General features: G+C 39.4%; 2 protein-coding genes across 3 annotated transcripts; one reads left to right on the forward strand and one right to left on the reverse strand.

The window, feature by feature from the left end:
- Window positions 1-4077: 4077 nt before the first annotated feature.
- Window positions 4078-12005, reverse strand: uri1 (URI1 prefoldin like chaperone). The gene is made up of 11 exons (XM_044036569.1): window positions 11621-12005; window positions 9943-9977; window positions 7612-7690; window positions 7240-7375; window positions 6118-6209; window positions 5970-6033; window positions 5689-5887; window positions 5370-5610; window positions 5141-5289; window positions 4807-5047; window positions 4078-4599 (listed from the first exon to the last, which is right to left on the reverse strand). Exons 1-11 carry the CDS (start codon window positions 11690-11692, stop codon window positions 4411-4413), a joined length of 1497 nt encoding a protein of 498 aa, XP_043892504.1. The 5' UTR covers window positions 11693-12005; the 3' UTR covers window positions 4078-4410.
- A 1093-nt stretch (window positions 12006-13098) lies between these two features.
- On the forward strand, window positions 13099-15885 carry zgc:112052 (protein C19orf12 homolog). Of its 2 annotated transcripts, none has more exons than XM_044035189.1 (3): window positions 13099-13123; window positions 14546-14706; window positions 14920-15885. In XM_044035189.1, exons 2-3 carry the CDS (start codon window positions 14547-14549, stop codon window positions 15183-15185), a joined length of 426 nt encoding a protein of 141 aa, XP_043891124.1. In that variant the 5' UTR covers window positions 13099-13123; window position 14546; the 3' UTR covers window positions 15186-15885. The 2 variants fall into 2 exon arrangements, with proteins under 2 accessions (XP_043891124.1, XP_043891123.1); XM_044035188.1 differs by lacking the exon at window positions 13099-13123 and adding an exon at window positions 13951-14253.
- The last annotated feature ends 892 nt before the right edge of the window (window positions 15886-16777 follow it).

A 16777-nucleotide genomic window follows, 5' to 3' on the forward strand; every position in this document is an offset into this window, starting at 1 on the left:
TTACATTATATATAACATATATGCAGTATATAAGCACTGGTCCTCATTTTATGATTTATTTTACAGTTACTGAAACACAAATCAGCCTTATGCACATAAGTCTTTGTTGTATTCTGTCAATAAAGAGTATTAAAACCACAATGAATTGGTTTCTAAGACCTTCACTCAGATAAAACCCCAATCTGTATAATCTGTACCATAATGATTGATTTGAAACTTTTATTATTGTAACATCTTTGACCATAATCTGAAACTTGTTTTATTAAACACTGGGGAATTATACACAAAAGAGTGTGTCTTCATTGATAGTTTTTTTTACTGAATAGAGGAAAGTGGACATTTATTTGAATATACTGTAGTGTAGACAGACCTGTTCAGGTCGCACCTGCCTCTTTTCAGCTGGGACTGTTTCCAGCCGAGACCCTCAAAGGAGAAGCTGTACGGAAGAAAAAAAAATGGATAAAACAGGAAAAAGGCAGGAAATCCACGTGTTTGAGAAACTGCTGTAATAAACGTGTGCAAGAAAGTAGTGATTCTGTGAACAAGCCTTTCCTTTTGTCTTGAAAATAAGACTTAAAAAGAGACATAGTATAGGCTACATCCTCACTTGGTTGTACTGTGAATTTTGTTTTTGGAGTGGTTTTAACAAAGCAGTGTGTCACAAGTTACAGAGCTGTGACAACACAAATCACCTGCACAGTTTCTCACCTCAGATTTCCACTTGAGATTCATTAGTGGCTCGAGTGAGGAATGGAAAACCTGTTCCTCTCACAGGCAGTGAGCGGAAATGACATGTATGGTCTTCAGTAATGTGTGTTTAAAGTGCTGCAAAGCCGCCGTTTCATACATTTATCTGACATTCTGAGCTAAACTTTAACTCCCGCTCTCCCTCTCTTAGGCCCAAGTACCTGTCTGGACAACAATACCTGCTCGAATCCTTCATCACATAACTCTTAAAATCCCTCTTAATCCCCTCCACTGGAGATCTCGCATGTGTTTCAGCTCATTACATAGTTGCTACGCTCGATTTCTTTGAAATGTGGTTGTGCTATGTTCCAGCATATGCTACCTTCACAGCTTAACCTACATAAGTTCCACTGATCTATGTCTCACCAACACAACGCCAGCATGTTAAGCAATAATCTGCCTCATGCTACCTGGATTTTCATATTGGAGAAAATAATCCTGATGAAGGAAAGAGAGGGCGTGGGGAGGAGGCGGCGGCAGAGTCACCTTAGGACCCGTTTAAAGGCTTATCATCAGAAAACCACACTCCCACTATTTAACTAAAAGAGGGGCGATAGCCTCTCAGCCACACGCAGCGCCTTTCATTAAAGCTACTTGTGGGTGAGATGAAGTGCAGTGGTGTGTATGACTTTCAAGATTATGTCCGAAAAAACACTGCACCCTTGTCTCATCCTCTATTTGACACTTCTCTCCTGATTATTAAGGCCTGAAAGTGAATATTGTGAGCGGGTCCAAGTGTTTGTCACCTGTTAAGATCATTTTCAGAATAGAATAGGATTTTATAGGGACAATACAGTTAACATATAGCTCCAATTTGCAACTCTCGTCCCTACTTGGGCTTTTTCATGAACATTATAATAACATATGCATGATCGAGCATGTTAAAACTACACTAAAACACACATTAACACATTAAAATGGAAATGTCAATACATCACAACTACAAGCTATAATGCATTACACACAATAACAATTGTCAAATGATAAATGTAAGACCTAATCAGTACAATAAAATATGATAAACCTTGCTAAAACTACACTTGATAGTACACTAAAACACAACCTGGAAGTCAAATAAACCTAATATACCCGAAAACAATTAATGGGTAAAGCTGTTTTTCTTTTAACCAGCACTAAACATTACAATAAAAAAAAAAATATATATATATAACATTTTAATTATATTTTGATTATAAAAACTTTAAATCTTAAATACTGCATCTGACTGTGTTTTGTGGTGCACGAAGCGTCAAGTCTGTTATTGTTTTTGTTTTGCTTAGTTTAGTTATTGTGTTAGTTTAGGTTTAAAGTCACATTAAGTTCATGTCACCTTTGGTGTGGGTTTGATTTTCACTTCCCCTTTTATTTTGGTAAATGTCATGTCTCGACACATCTCCCCTAAATTCCCTCATGCACTTCACCTGGTGATCCTTAAGTAATCACTCGCACCTGCCCTTGATTCCCGCTCCCCTATATGGCGTCCCCAGCTCCCTTGTCATTTGCCAGTGTGTCGTTTGTGCTTTCAAGAGAACACGTCAGAGTACAACCATGTGTTGTCTTTTGTTTGTAAGCCTAGTTTAGTTTCTCCTTCTACTAAGAAGTGATTTTGATTTGCCAGTTTTTCTCAAGAGGAAAATAAATACTCTTGAATCATTCATCGCGCCTCCTGTCTCGTGCATTTGGGTCCAAGCGGTGAAATCTCCGTTCCTAACACTGAGTTACATCTTTCCCCCCTCTAAACTCTGAACTTTAAATATGCCTGGACTTTTTTAAACTGATGTCATCATCTCATAACCTCATAACCATCCAAATGTCTTTTTGAGAAACTGAAACTGAAGTAACTTATAGAGTTGACTTTGGTTTCCCCTCAGTTCACTGTGCTTTTGTTTTTCATTGCTCAAACAAAGGAGGTTTTGTTGTTGGCTGTGATTGTTTGTCAGATTGTCAGCAGCAGAACACAAATATGTGAAGCATGAATTTTGATGACATGTTCTGGTGACGTAGGTTTTGGCCAGAAATTGTTAAATTTTGGAGGTTGTTTTTTTTATTTTTGACACAGTTGGAAACTGAGTGGCCTTGAGTTTTTCTCCAGTTTGCTTTTGCTTGTTTTGCCTTGTGAACTCTGTAAGTTACATGACTTACTTTATATGCAAAGTGATATATATTTAATACCTTTTGCTGATAATAATTCCCCCTTTTTTTTTTTTTGCATTGTTGCTTTGACACATTTGCTTCAGGACCCAAATCCTTCACCTCTACACCTCAGAATGGGACTGTCACTTCAGAACTATGTTTGGATATCCCTGTTGTTTTCTGATGCCGGTTTGGTTTTCCATAAAGTTTAAACAAGGAAATCTAAATTTGCAGGAAACTGTCTTGTGACAAGGTGAAACATTGTCATGCCAGAATCTTCCGTCGTGTTTGTGCGTTTGTGTGTGCGTGCACATGCACTTCTTCATTTAAAGGTGTCGCTGTGATGCTGCCTTGGAGCTCCAACTTTTCACCTCCACTAGACATTATGGCAGCCATCTCACATCCTCATCACAGATCCACTCAGGTGCTGTATTGGGAATTTATCTCATGTACACTTGGCTGCTGCCAATCAATATAAACTGTAATCTGCAAATGGAAACCTCCCCACCCCCTCCTGTTTGTCAGAAAGGATGCTCAGAAAGTCGTCCTCTTCCACTGACATACGGCTTGACCGCATTTTACTAAGTGAGAGGCACTTTGCATTTGGTTAGCTTTACAACTGTGTGATGTGACTGCAGCCGTTGACAGTTTGACTGCAACACAAGTCTGTGCTTTACTTAGCTCTTAACATGTTAGTGTTCACGTGAAAATTCACTAAGGGCAACAATTAGTTCATTTCCTTCTAAGAACGGTATTAGCTCTGTCAGTGTGTGGTAATAGCTGTTTAAATACCAAAACATTTCACACCAGGTATCGAGAGGAAACTGTGTGAAGGTGAGACGTTATTACTATGCAGAGTAACACATATTTTAGAAAATCTTAATAAGCTGTTTCTGATTTAGATACCGAGATGGAAAATAAAGATTTGTCAGCGGAATATTGTCTGCGTATTGAACGTGATGAAATGGAAACCCTTTCACAATAAACACTGTTTTATTCCAAAGAAAGAAGAAGAAGAAAAAAGTACTTAGTAGTGAAAACGGTTTATTTTCCTTTTTAGTTTCTATCAATGTTGTATAAAGCTCATCACAAAGGAATACACTATACATTCTTTAGGCAGGTCACAAGAAAGTAAAACGAGAGCTACAGAGGACACCGGATACTGTTTCATGATCATTGCTTGAAAAAAGATGAGGGGAACAATGCAGCCGAGACTCATACCTAAACTGACAAAAGCAATAGAGGGGTAAATGTATGACAGAAAGCATCCTGACGCGTCATTGATAATGTAGTAGCAGGTAAGATAAAGAGACTGTATCACCTATTGTTCAGAGCTTGATGAAAAACAGTTGCACATGAGGCTCATTTGTTAACATGGTTTACTAAACCTTTTTTCCTCACACACAGAAATCTGTGAAACCTAATTAAAGGCAAAAGGGAGAAATGAGAGGATGGATCATCCAGTAGAAAAGAAAAAAAAAAGGTTTTCTTTTTAAAGAACAATTACTGTGAAATATAGATATCTGATCGTCACTTCTGCTGCAGTCTGGCAGCTTTAAACTTCGACACCTTTTTCGGGGCTTCCTGGGGCGGAGCAAAATCAGACGCCACCTCCTCTTGTTTCCTCTCCAGTATGGTCGGCAGGGCTGGCGGCGTGATGGTCAGGTGGGGCACAGCTGACGGCATCGGGTCCTTTTCGATCACTGTGCCTGAAAACGCCTGAAAGCAAGAGAGACGTTTGTGATGCTGTGTTTCTTTGTTCACGCCGCCAACGCTAACATTCATCATTCACTCATTAAAAGATGTGAGTCTCAAACACATCATGAAACAGGCACACTAAGAGTTCTTTGCACTGTAACTGAGACTAAAAATGACAATGGGATGTGAAAAAAAAAGCAGCAAAAAAAACAACCACATGTCTTGCACCTCAAATCTGCTGGTGGCGCGGAGCGGCACCGCCACAGGACTGTCCTCGTCGGCGTTGCCGTCACTGGTGTCGCTGTGCGTCGCCTCGTCGTAGCTGAAGCTCCGTCCAATCACCCTGCGCTCCTCGAAGTCTGCCGCGCTGCTCTCGCTTGTGTCGCTGCACACGCTGTTCTCTCGGCTCCGTGATTTTAGGATGGACTTCCTGGGAATGGGTTCCCCGTTCTTCACATCCACGAACAACCTGAGAGAAACAAAAATCGGCCAGTGTCACTGAATCATTGTCGAACAAATGTAAAGTTTGAGTTTGTGACAAGTGCTGCTGTGTTGTTCTTACCTGTAGATGTCTGCTGGTGTGGTGATTTTGTGAAGTTCGTGGTGCGAGTGTCCGTTGTGTCCGTTTTTCTTTTTCCTCTTTGAGTGTTCCTTCTGCTCTTTCCGTTCACTGAACTTCAATGTGGTGTTTTTTCCTGTGTTTATCCTCACCTGAAGCAAAAGACATCACCAAGACAGAATTAAAACATCGGAAAACAACTTAAAACAAATAATATTTTAAAGATCCTGACCTTCTTGGGTTCGACGGTGTGAGAGAAAAAGATGGTAGGCAAACAGTTGCCTTCCTCTTCTTCGTCTTCTTCCTCCTCCTGTTTCCGGTCCATGACTGGTGGTGCTATGCTATGAGGCACCGAGGTCCAGCTTGGCTTCAAACTCACTCCATTCACAGGATGAGCAGCATCTCGTTCCTTCTCTTCCTCGGAAGAAGAGGATGATGTGTCCTCACCGTTCATATCTGCGTTGTCAGATAATCTGAAGAGAAAGACAAATAGTTAATACAAATGAAAACTACTCATATGGGGAAAAAAACACCAGTGTTTTTTCATGTACCTGTCCTGATCATCTTCAAGCTCCTCCAGTTTTTCAAGTTCATCCAATCTAGCCCACAGCTCTTCCTCAGTCAAGATGCCTTTCCCGCTCCCTTCATCACTTCCGTCCTCTCCATCATTCTCCTCGTCCTCCTCTTTTAGATCCAATACGGCATCCAGCTTGGGCTTAGAATTTGGTCTGTGAGCTATTCTTTGTCTTCCTGATGAAGCAGACAAAACAGAAGTCTAAGTGTTAATGCACGTTTGGTGCAGAAGTCATCAGACGACCTGCGAGAAAGATACCTTTGGTGACTGAAGTGCCGTTGTTTCTGACTTCTTCTCTGATGTCAACACAGTCGCCTTTATTCTATAGAACAAGCAAAAACAAATCCCCTTCAATGTTTAATGCAACATCTCAAACGTGAAGGCAACATGTGGTCATGCTACGTACAGCCGAGATCGTCTCCAAATCCTTCACAAGCCCAACTCTGGCTTCAAAGTTCTTCATCGTCTTGGATAGATCGTCAAGTTCATGCTTTACATCTGAGAGGGGAAAAAAAAGCATTAATATGAAAATGCACATAGACCGTTGGATGCAGACTGACCCATTTGACACCCATTGTGCAAAAGAAATGACTGTGTTAACATAAAAAATGACAACCAGCTGCAAAAGAGTTAAAATCCTTTACAAGCTGCGGGTGAAAAAAACTAAGAAAAACGATGACACAAACAGTTCATAATATCTTATGCCCTGAATACTACTCCGGATCATTAAATCTTCACAACAATTAAGCCCTTTTACTAATAGCAGCAGAGGGCCCTTGTTTCCATGGCAATCGGGAGCCCCTCCAGTCAGTGCATCAACTGGAAGTGAGGAAAGGTCAAACACAGAAGGCCTGACAACTCAGCCGCTGTCTGACACATTTCAGCTAGCCATGTTTGTATTACAGCACTTAGCTCTGTAATAGCAGGGGGGGCAGGGTCAGGAGAGAGGAGGTGGGGGGCAGAGTGTGTGTGTGTGTGTGGGGGACAGAGACGGCTGCGGATGGGCTGTGGAAGCACATTTCTGCTTCACTAAACACCCTAATAATGTTCACATCAGAGATCGTTACTTGGGCCCATTTGACTTGATATTTTCAGACCGAGAATGAACAGCAGGGGAAACACGGGCACACATGTTGTTCCACAGCTACACTTGAAACAACATGTGAATTCACGTATTCTTTAAAGACTCCGTACAGGTGTGAGTGGCTATCACGAGATAGTTTTGACCTGAATGCAGTGGAACACAGGGATGCTCTAAACCCTGTGAAATAAGGTGAATGTCACAAATAATGTTCCTCTTCAGTACAACAATTATAAACACTATCTGTGCACGGCATTGACAAAAACAAGTTCATCCAACAGTTATGTGATCAATCATGGCCACAACTGTGAGTGGGTTTGTCACTGCAGTGTTCAGACTCGATGCAACGACACCATCTGGTGGACGACGACGGGTAGTGTCGAGTAAACGACCCACTGTTTAGAAAAGGGGACGGGAGACGGACGATCCTTTGGAAAACAAACTCACGTTTCATCCGGTGGTCGACTAATTTCTGAGCCTGCTTGGCAGAGCACCTGGCAAACCAGTTGTCGCCGAGCAACACTGTGAGCTCGTTGGTGTGCACCAGCTTCCCAGGCATAAAGGCCAGAGAGCCAAACGGCACCTGTTCACAGCACAGAGGGAAGGATTGAGTGGAAAAATGTGCGAGAAGAAAAAAGAAATACAACTTTCAGTGTCAGCAATAAACACGTGCATGTATATATATATATATATGTGTATACATACACAGTATATTTAGTGTCTGCTTCTGCAAAGCTACAACAGGAACACATCTCAAAACTCACAAAGCACAGGGTGTGTAAAAGAATCTGTTCACACGTAAACAAGGTTTGCACTAACCATGATGTCATAGGACAATTGATCAGGAAGAGTTTTGAGACGATCATTCAGGGCTTCATAGTCACCGGAAACCTTTTTCCTGCAAAAATTACAAATAATTCAGTTCAAATGATTTCTCGTCTCATTTCGTATTTTACAATAAGTAGAGATTTCCCCTAATAAACGTTTTCCTTACTGTTTGCTGTTTGTTTGAGCTAATTATCTACTAAAGAGTGTTTTTCATGCTCCTGAGTTGAAACAGATTTTATTTAAAAAAGGGGAAATCCTAACACAATATAATCAGAAACCAGTCAAAGCAGCAGTAATGGCATCAATGAGATTTCATTAATAATGGCTGAACGAGCCTTTTGCTCGGCAGCCGTTTTGACTGAGCACAGTAGGAGAATCAAAGGTGTAAACTCAGTCTCAGGGTACACATGCTGCTTCCCTGTCACACTGTCCCGACATACAGCCATCGTTAATGTGATCACTAACACCTGTGCTTGTCTTGCTAAAACATGTCAAAATGGCTGACGCGCAAAGAGCCTGTTCCCTCCAGTTTCATGGTCCCGCTATTGTGCGCGTTGGCTCACTGTCACCCTGCCATGATGTGGCACTTCAATAGTTATAAGAAACATATTTGGTGAAGACTTTTGAAGCCATGTGTAATCATCTGGACACACAGGAGTTTTCGGTTGTGCCTAGTAAGACCTGTGCTAACGCCACATTGGCTTTGCCAAATTTAAATACATAAAATCAAGGAATAAGAGTCTGTTCTCTGTTGTAACTCAAGCGAAAGCTCTTAATTAAGGGTAAAAACTTGACATGACATTGGCTGACATTAGCACAGCATTAGTTTAAAGATGGTTTGAGGTACTTTGAGAAATCCATAAGGTCAGTGGACTCAATTTGTCCAACCCTAAGGATTTAAATTGAGGCTGGTGTTAGAAGTGTGTAGAGACCTGCACAGTCCTGAGAGGACTGCCAATTTTTTTATTTTTTTTTATTTTTACATTGCAGTTCTGCAAAAACAGAGCTCACACTTCTTTGTTGCTTAAAAGTTGAACCATTATTTTATTCTCATCATGGAAAGTGTCTTCAGTTCCACATTAACAGATCCTTTTCACAGCAGACACTTTGGCATGTTTTAGCAGCAATAGCGCAGGTGTTATTGATCACATAAACGAGGGCTCTGCGCCATTCAAGTCAGGACAGCATGAGAGTGAACACCTGTGTGTCACACCTGTGCTTCTCCCACTGTGATGTGTCAAAGGCCTTGTTCAGCCTGCCAATGAGAGGGTTTTTTTTTTTGCATATCCAAATTAGTTTTTGATAAATCTGGACCGAAGAACACAACATTAACCGTGTAATTTTTCTTTTCTATACATCTGACTGATCAAACTGGATTTCAACGTATCTTCTGCTACACTGTGGAGCAGTCCGTGGACTAATTCAGAGATAAATGCCTGTCTGAGGAGGAATTCTTGACTGACGCACCTCCATTTTCCCTGCATCTCAGTTTGAAAGCTGAGCCACAAGGGTTAGTACGCAATATGTTGGTAATATCAATTACCAGAGTGGACAATCTGCCCAAAAATATCTGCAATAATTGATGTAATATTCCAAAAATGAAAACATAATTAGCTTATTGAATGTACATAATGGTAAAGCTCAGTCACAGAGGTGAAAGAATGAAGATATAATGGAGTGAATGACACTATTGTGACAACTCCAAATAACTGATCTGTACGTCTGACTACATCACACAATTCCCACCACCGTTGCTCTGCCCTCAACTTAAATCTAAGGAGAGGTCTAATGGAGTGCCAGTGACTATAATAAAATGTTATTGTTCACAGAGGTGGATAATTGCCTTTGGCCTATCCGGTAATTCATTACTACTGTGAACCACTGTATTGGTGTGCAGGGCATTTTACAGCTGCTGTTGTATTGAAAATGCTCCTTGTCACCGCAACTGTTTAGAAAGCAGGAAATAAAAGGAGCTAATTGTGGCACACTTGGAACGAATGGCTGTGATTGGTCAGGGAGTGTCTAAAGTGGTGATTTTGACCACAGCTGGTGCTTTTAATGCAAAACACTAATATTATCCAGACACTTTGAAGCTTGTGGTTAGTATGAAAAAAAAAAAATGAATACAAAGAGAGGGTGAGTGGATAAGAATAAAAGCGACATTTCTAAAACAAAAATGTTTCATTTTCTTAACAATTTGGATGCATTCAAAGATATCTGATTACATGCACTAAGTACGTGACATCTAAAAGGATGTACTACCATGTAAAAGAGATTTGTAGTCTATGTAGTTTCCAAAACAAAATGGTATACAGGACTTACCAGTGTAAAATCCGACTTTCACAGTCTTTCACCACCTGTGTTTTTTTAGGACACATCATTTTAATAATGTTATTATGAACAATGTGCAAATATTTAAATATTTCTATACAATATCAAAGTTCTGTTGGGGAAAAATAAACATTTTCAAATTACTGTTTTACAACAAGAGCGACACTAACTATATGCTACATGCATTCACACAAAATGTAATATTTTTTCTAAGTCATAGAACTGTGTAACAAAACAAGAGAACATATCTAAACAGCAGGGAAGCAGGAGAGGAAAAATAAACACAGCTGTAAAATCAACATCCAAATGGTCAGGAAGACCCACACCCAAGGTGTTTATACAGTAACGCATAGATGCAATGTAAACATTTATTAACAGTCTCTGAGCTTCTTCAAAATGAATATTGTACAGAAGAAACCAGTTTGTGGACAAAACAATTAGAGGATGTTGTTCACAACACAGACCTTAAAAATTCTATTTACCTGTTTGACCAAGATATTAATCAACAAAGTAACTGATAATGAAAATAATTATTAGCTGCAGCCCTGCAACACACACACAGGACAAACCATAACCATAAAACCTCAACCTGTTAATATCTAACTCCAGTCCTAACCTCTACTCATATCTTAATCCTAACTTAAACCAGAGCTTCAGAAAGTAGGTACTGCTTAATTTTGTCTCCATGAGGACTACTGGTTCTGGTTCTGGTTCATACCAGAAAAGGGCACTAAATAAGTTCAAAAACAAGTGTGTACACAAACACACACACTTGCTTTAAGGGTCATTTAATTACAAGTAAGAGGATTTATCTTTTAACTTTAGAGGTCTGGCCCCTAAAAACCCTGCTAAACTTCTGAACACACCCACATTTGTATAACAATGAAATACAAAAATATCTAGTATCAGTTATTGGTGAAAAACAATCATGGCATCACTAATGATCATTATTGGCCCCATGTGATTACAAGTAAATACAAGATATGCATTTTTGAATGTAAAGGGATGTCGTTTATAAGTTCACTGATTTCAGTTTCGTTTCTCTATATAACAAAACTTTCCACGGATTAAATTATAAATTGTTAGTCTCTGCAAAGGCTAAATTTGCAATAGATGAATAATCCAAAAGTGCAACAGTATTACACCGCCTCGTATTCCTGATTTTATAATACTTCTAATGTATATTCTACTGGTTTGTTTAAAGATTAGATGGGGGAGGGGAGGGGAGGAGAAGAGGAAGAGGGGGTGTGTTACATGGAAGGTTCACGAGCCCACGAGCAAAGCTTGCTAGTTGACAAATTATAACAACGTTCTTAATCATTTTCCCTGTTTCATGACTTTATTAAAGTAAAAGCATAGAACCAACAGTCGAAGCAGAAGTGAAAACACACACGCGTCCTCCTACAGGAAACGGTTCAGGCAGAACCAGAACTTGACCATGCGAGTGTGGAAGCTTCTCGAAAACAGTAAACGCACAACTTCCAACATGTTGCTAACTGACTTCAGTCTGACGGTGCACGTGTGTGTATTGTACATGTTAGTTTATAACAAGAGGAAGATTAGACATGTTAGAGGTCCACTGGTCCACCGCGTGGCCAACAGTTGCCTGTGCTTGGGCCAGCGTTAATATTAAGCAGCAACATTATTTCGTGTCATCACTGCACGTTACCTTCTCGTGTTCCTCCCGGAGCCTGAAAACTCCACCGAGATCACCTTTATTCATTTCACCCTTTTCAGCCATTGCCAACGCACAGGACAGTGTGTGTGTGTGTGTCTGTGACCCCACACAAAGCTCAGGGGTTGTTGTGAGTCCTAAAGAAGTGTTTATGAATGCAGCAGCAGCTATTCCTGCGACCCGTACTGCTCGTGTTCATCAATGAGGCAATGATGGTAATCCACACTTTCGGAAGTGATATCATTTCACACTCTCATTTCAGGATTTCTGCATGTTTTCCAGAAAAAAATATATCCACGACTGTTAATATTCCAGCATTAGCTAATAGTCCTCTTCACTTTCGCTGCGCCATGCACCTCGATTCAAGTACGACAGCAATATCAACACAACTTCCGGTTGGACTGTTCAAAATAAAAGCCCTTCGGGAGGTTTTTCGTGTGTGTGTTTTGAAGAAATTAAATACATCAAACAATCTATCACGTAAAGAGTAATTTTGTAACATTTAATTGGCAGAAATGCAATACCCATAAATATTACTCTTACATAATAAGAGTATAATCACTTTAAAATAAAAATCCATCCATCCAGTGGGGGGAGCTGGTGCCAACCCAGCTGACACAGGGCAAAAGGCAAGTTACACCCTGGACAGGTCACCAGTCCATCACAGGTCCACAGGGGCAACCATCGACTCTCACACTAACACATAATCCCCAAATCTGTGAACTAGCAGAAAAGCCACACACAGGGAGAACATGCAAACTCCATGCAGAGAGACCCTTGTCCTGACTGAGTCGCAAACCCGGTTCTTCTTGCTGCAAAGTAAAATAAATAAACTTCAGATTATTTTCTAGTAAGCCTGATGTATGTACTCGGTCAAGGGCCTTGCTTTACAGAAGCTGTCATCTTGCACCGCCATGTTTCTCCAAAGCTCAAATGAATAAACCAGCCATGCAATTCATTTTGCATTTTAAAAATTGAGGCTTACTATTACTATAAAATAGCAACATCCCTTCTATATTAAGGCCTTAGTACAATATTTTCCCTCATTAAGTGATAAATCTGTAGTCTCACCGTTAGATGTCAGTAACTACTTACTCATTGTTTGTTATGTGCTAAATTAATTGAACACAGTAATTAAATGTATACATATACATTATAAACCTTTTATGGAATGTAGTTATCTCTCCATTTTATTTATGACACTGCCTCACCTTCATTTACAGGCACTGCCGGGCATGTTATGCTTCTCACTTCCCTTTTAAAACTCAAATCTCTCTGGTGTCAAACTTTGTACACCTCTAAATGACTCCGATCTACACTGAGCTTGAGCTACACTTCTACTGTAATAAACAACTATGTTTTCTATTGACCACAGTGCTATTGTTTTGAAGACAAAAACATGTTTCCGTTTTTCATCTTCGTGACGTGAACTTGACGCAGCTACTTCTCCGTTTCCTGGTGTCCTCTGGGTAAGACTGTGCTGCTGCTGCTGCTACTGTACGTATATAAACACTGTACATTAATCGACAGACTGCCACTGTGGTTGCATTAAAGTGCTTTATAAATAAAGTTGGATTGGATTTGATTGAGTTGTGATATTAAATATCCTCATACGACGATATTAAATACCCTCTACACGAACAGAGTAGTTAAGAGATAATGACACACGTGACACAATACACAATCCTTTATAACGGCTCATATAAGCCAAACATAGATAACATCAGCTCAGACGTAACAGTTATGATAAACATGTTTGGTTGCTGTATAGAAAATCACCAGTCTCTGCACCTTTCATCTTCTCTGACACTCTGTGGCTGTCATTGGTGCTTTTAGTAGCAGTTGGAAATATCATGATCAACAATTATCAAAATTCAAAATAATAATTCTAATCAGTTTCCGTAATTGAGTTATCAAAAATATACAAAAACTGACAGTGGATATTAAATTAATTACACGACTGTCTTAAAGTGTACACATTTGTTTACAAATATTTGATTATTTGATTATTTGATCTTTTATGAAGCCTCGTGAAAAACACATGAAAAATAATACTAGGTAGGTATAGGTTCATCTGGAGAAAACACAATCCACAAAAGAATTAATACGCATTTGCTGCTCTTTCTATTTGAATTAAATTTAAAAAACAATTCCTCGTACAGACTATAAATCATTACACCAATTTCCATAACTTAAAAAAAACATTAAAACACAAATCAAATTATCACACAAGACACTTAAGAATAATAGTAATAATAATAATAATAATGATACATCACAATTAAAAATTATTATATTTATTGATATTACACAAATCAAAACTGTAAAAATAAAACCTGTAAATAAAGAAGTGAATAACAACTGGATTTTCTATAAACGATAACACGACCAGCAAAGTACTGGAAGTTGGTTGTATGTACCTATTTTAGATTGTCCGACCAAACACCAGAAATTTCCTGAAACTGTGGATTGTCCCTGAACACAACGATTTTGTTTTTTCCCATTATGCATTGCGGCCGTAGTCATGCTAGCTCAGGAGTCAGGTAACATTTGACAGACTGGACAGACCATTCATCCAAATACAAGCTCAAGAAACAATATTAATGAGGATTTAAGAACCTGGCAAGGTTTGTGTGATGCTTTTACTGTCGCTGTATTTGACTGAGATATTATTGTGTTAAACATGGGTTTAATAGATGCTACACTGGGTAACAGTTCTTATGGTTCCTGGTGCACTCGGTGCTATTCACAAATTGTGTATGTATATCGAACTGTTATAACATGAACTCATTGCTGTACTCCAGTGTCAGTTTTGTATGTTTAACTTCATATTGTCGTCATTTTATTGCGTGTCTGTCATGGATAGATATGTATCTTAAAAGTGTCTTTGTCTTGTAACATTGTAAATCTGATTTTCAGTATGAGTCAACGTGTCAATGATGTTATGAAGCTATGTTGTGAGTTATCAGCTAATCAGCAAATCCAGACCACAGTGAAGGGCTCAGGGAAGGGAGCAGCAGCAGCTGGAGGACTGGCCTTTGCTGGAGGGTTAGTTGGGGGTCCTCTTGGTATTGCAGTGGGTAAGTAAAGAAAAAAGAAAATAAACAGCTCCTTTTAGCTTGTTTACAAAATATTTACTGTCATCATGACTCATTTGTCAAACTGGAGCCACTCTTTGTATTCTCTGCTGTTATCACAAAAGCAAATACTCAATTGCCAAATGACTAAAGGGCTGTCAAACTTATCAATATGTTTTCTGCTTTTCAAAAGTGTGTAACCATCTTCTCCTCCAGGTGGGGCTGTTGGAGGCCTTCTGGGCTGCTGGTTGACCAGTGGACAATTCAAACCTTTGCCTCAAATCATAATGGAGCTCAGTCCAGTGCAGCAGCAGAAGCTTTATGATGATCTCATGGCCATTCTGGGAGACATTCAGTGGACAGACGTGGTCCAGTTAACTGCTCTGGTGATGGGCAACGCTGCCCTTAAGCAGCAGCTGACAGGCGCTCTTCTTGGATATGTTACCAAGGAGCTCCAGGGCGAGGTGCACTACGTGGATTAGTGTCTGTGGGAACACTGGGAAACACTCAGAGGCCTTAGTGCTCAGGAGGATTTAGCATTTGATGATAATGTGAACTTTTTATGTGAAGGTATATAGGTAGACTCTTAATTTAATGTGAAATCACACACCTGCTGACAGCGAACACAGATCAAAAGCAGGACCACACATTGTTGTGAAGTAGAATAGCTGTTTATCTTGGTGAACATACTAAGGTTGAATGATTTATTAATTTATTTATTCATTAAGCCTCTGCTCATGTCTGACTTTAAATGTTATCTGAACTATTATTACAAGTACATTAGCTCTCAACTAGCATTACTCTCAAGTGAATACTGCCATATGCTGAGGTTAGTACCTGCTGTGCTGTTTGAAATGATTACAAGGATTTTATTTATCAAGTGTTTTTCTTTTTTAAAAAAGTTGTTTAAATCACAACATATTGTTGTCATCACTGAGCCAATTCAGTTTTATTGAATTTGTATCTCATTGAGACTTAAATCACAGAATACACTGTAAACAGTAGCAGTTAATCATACCATTGTCACATTTTGCTACTGCACCTCATCAGATTGATACAAACAAGTGTTGTGTAATTATGATGCTCTAGTTGCCTGAATGCAAGACCCATGGACTGGACTTGCTTGTGTTGTCAAAAGCACTGTATGCCTTTATAGGTTGGGCTAATAAATGCCAACATTTATTTTCTGCCTCACTTTGTGCATGACTGTACTGCTATGTAAGTTCAAAGGCTTTGTTGTATCTTTTTAATATAAACAAACAATATCTATATGTGGCCATGCAAAGAGTGAAATTAGTACTTTTAAATACAATTGTACATAGATTTGTCTATATGTACATATGGTTACTATACATTGTAGTTACATAAACATTTGTGTATTCTAATGCCTTTACTGTTATCAAGGAAATTGTGTTTTGTCCTTGTGTGTTCATCTATGAGCAGCAGAACTCATAATGTAAATGACAAATTTGAAATAACATTTTTGGGGAATGCAGGTGATGGAAACAAATATTAGATTTTAATGATCCATGAGCACCCATGGTGTATGTGGAAATTCATCTGAAAGGTACATTACACTGCCTGACTAATGTCTGTGAAGAAAGGAAAGTTTGAAAATCATGACTGAACCAAAAATATTGTTGAAAATATACATTTATTTTTAAAAAGACACATTTTCACCCTGACTCTTTATGCCACCATTTATACATACATATTGCAGAGAGGAACTCTGACAGAGCCTCAGCATTTATCTAACTATGACCGTATCCTCATCAAGAAACTCATATTGGGGAACGTCCAGGTTCAGAGGAGCAGGTCCCTTCCAGAAGCGTCTCCGGCGTTGGCGATGGGCACGCAGTCCAAATGAATTCACACACCGGACAATGACCCAGCTGGGGTTAAACGCTCTATCCTTGTCATGTTCAGGGTGACGCAACTCTGCAATATTGAACTAAAAATTAACTAACTTAGTTTTATCCGCTGTTTACTTTCAGGCGAAGTATGTCAGTGACGCCATCACTGGCTACTTCCTGCTAGCGACAGCAAGTTGTTATCATCTGTGTAAACGGGCTAC

This window comes from Solea senegalensis, linkage group LG10 (genome assembly GCF_019176455.1).
Source record: "Solea senegalensis isolate Sse05_10M linkage group LG10, IFAPA_SoseM_1, whole genome shotgun sequence".
Classification (NCBI taxonomy): Eukaryota; Metazoa; Chordata; class Actinopteri; order Pleuronectiformes; family Soleidae; genus Solea; species Solea senegalensis.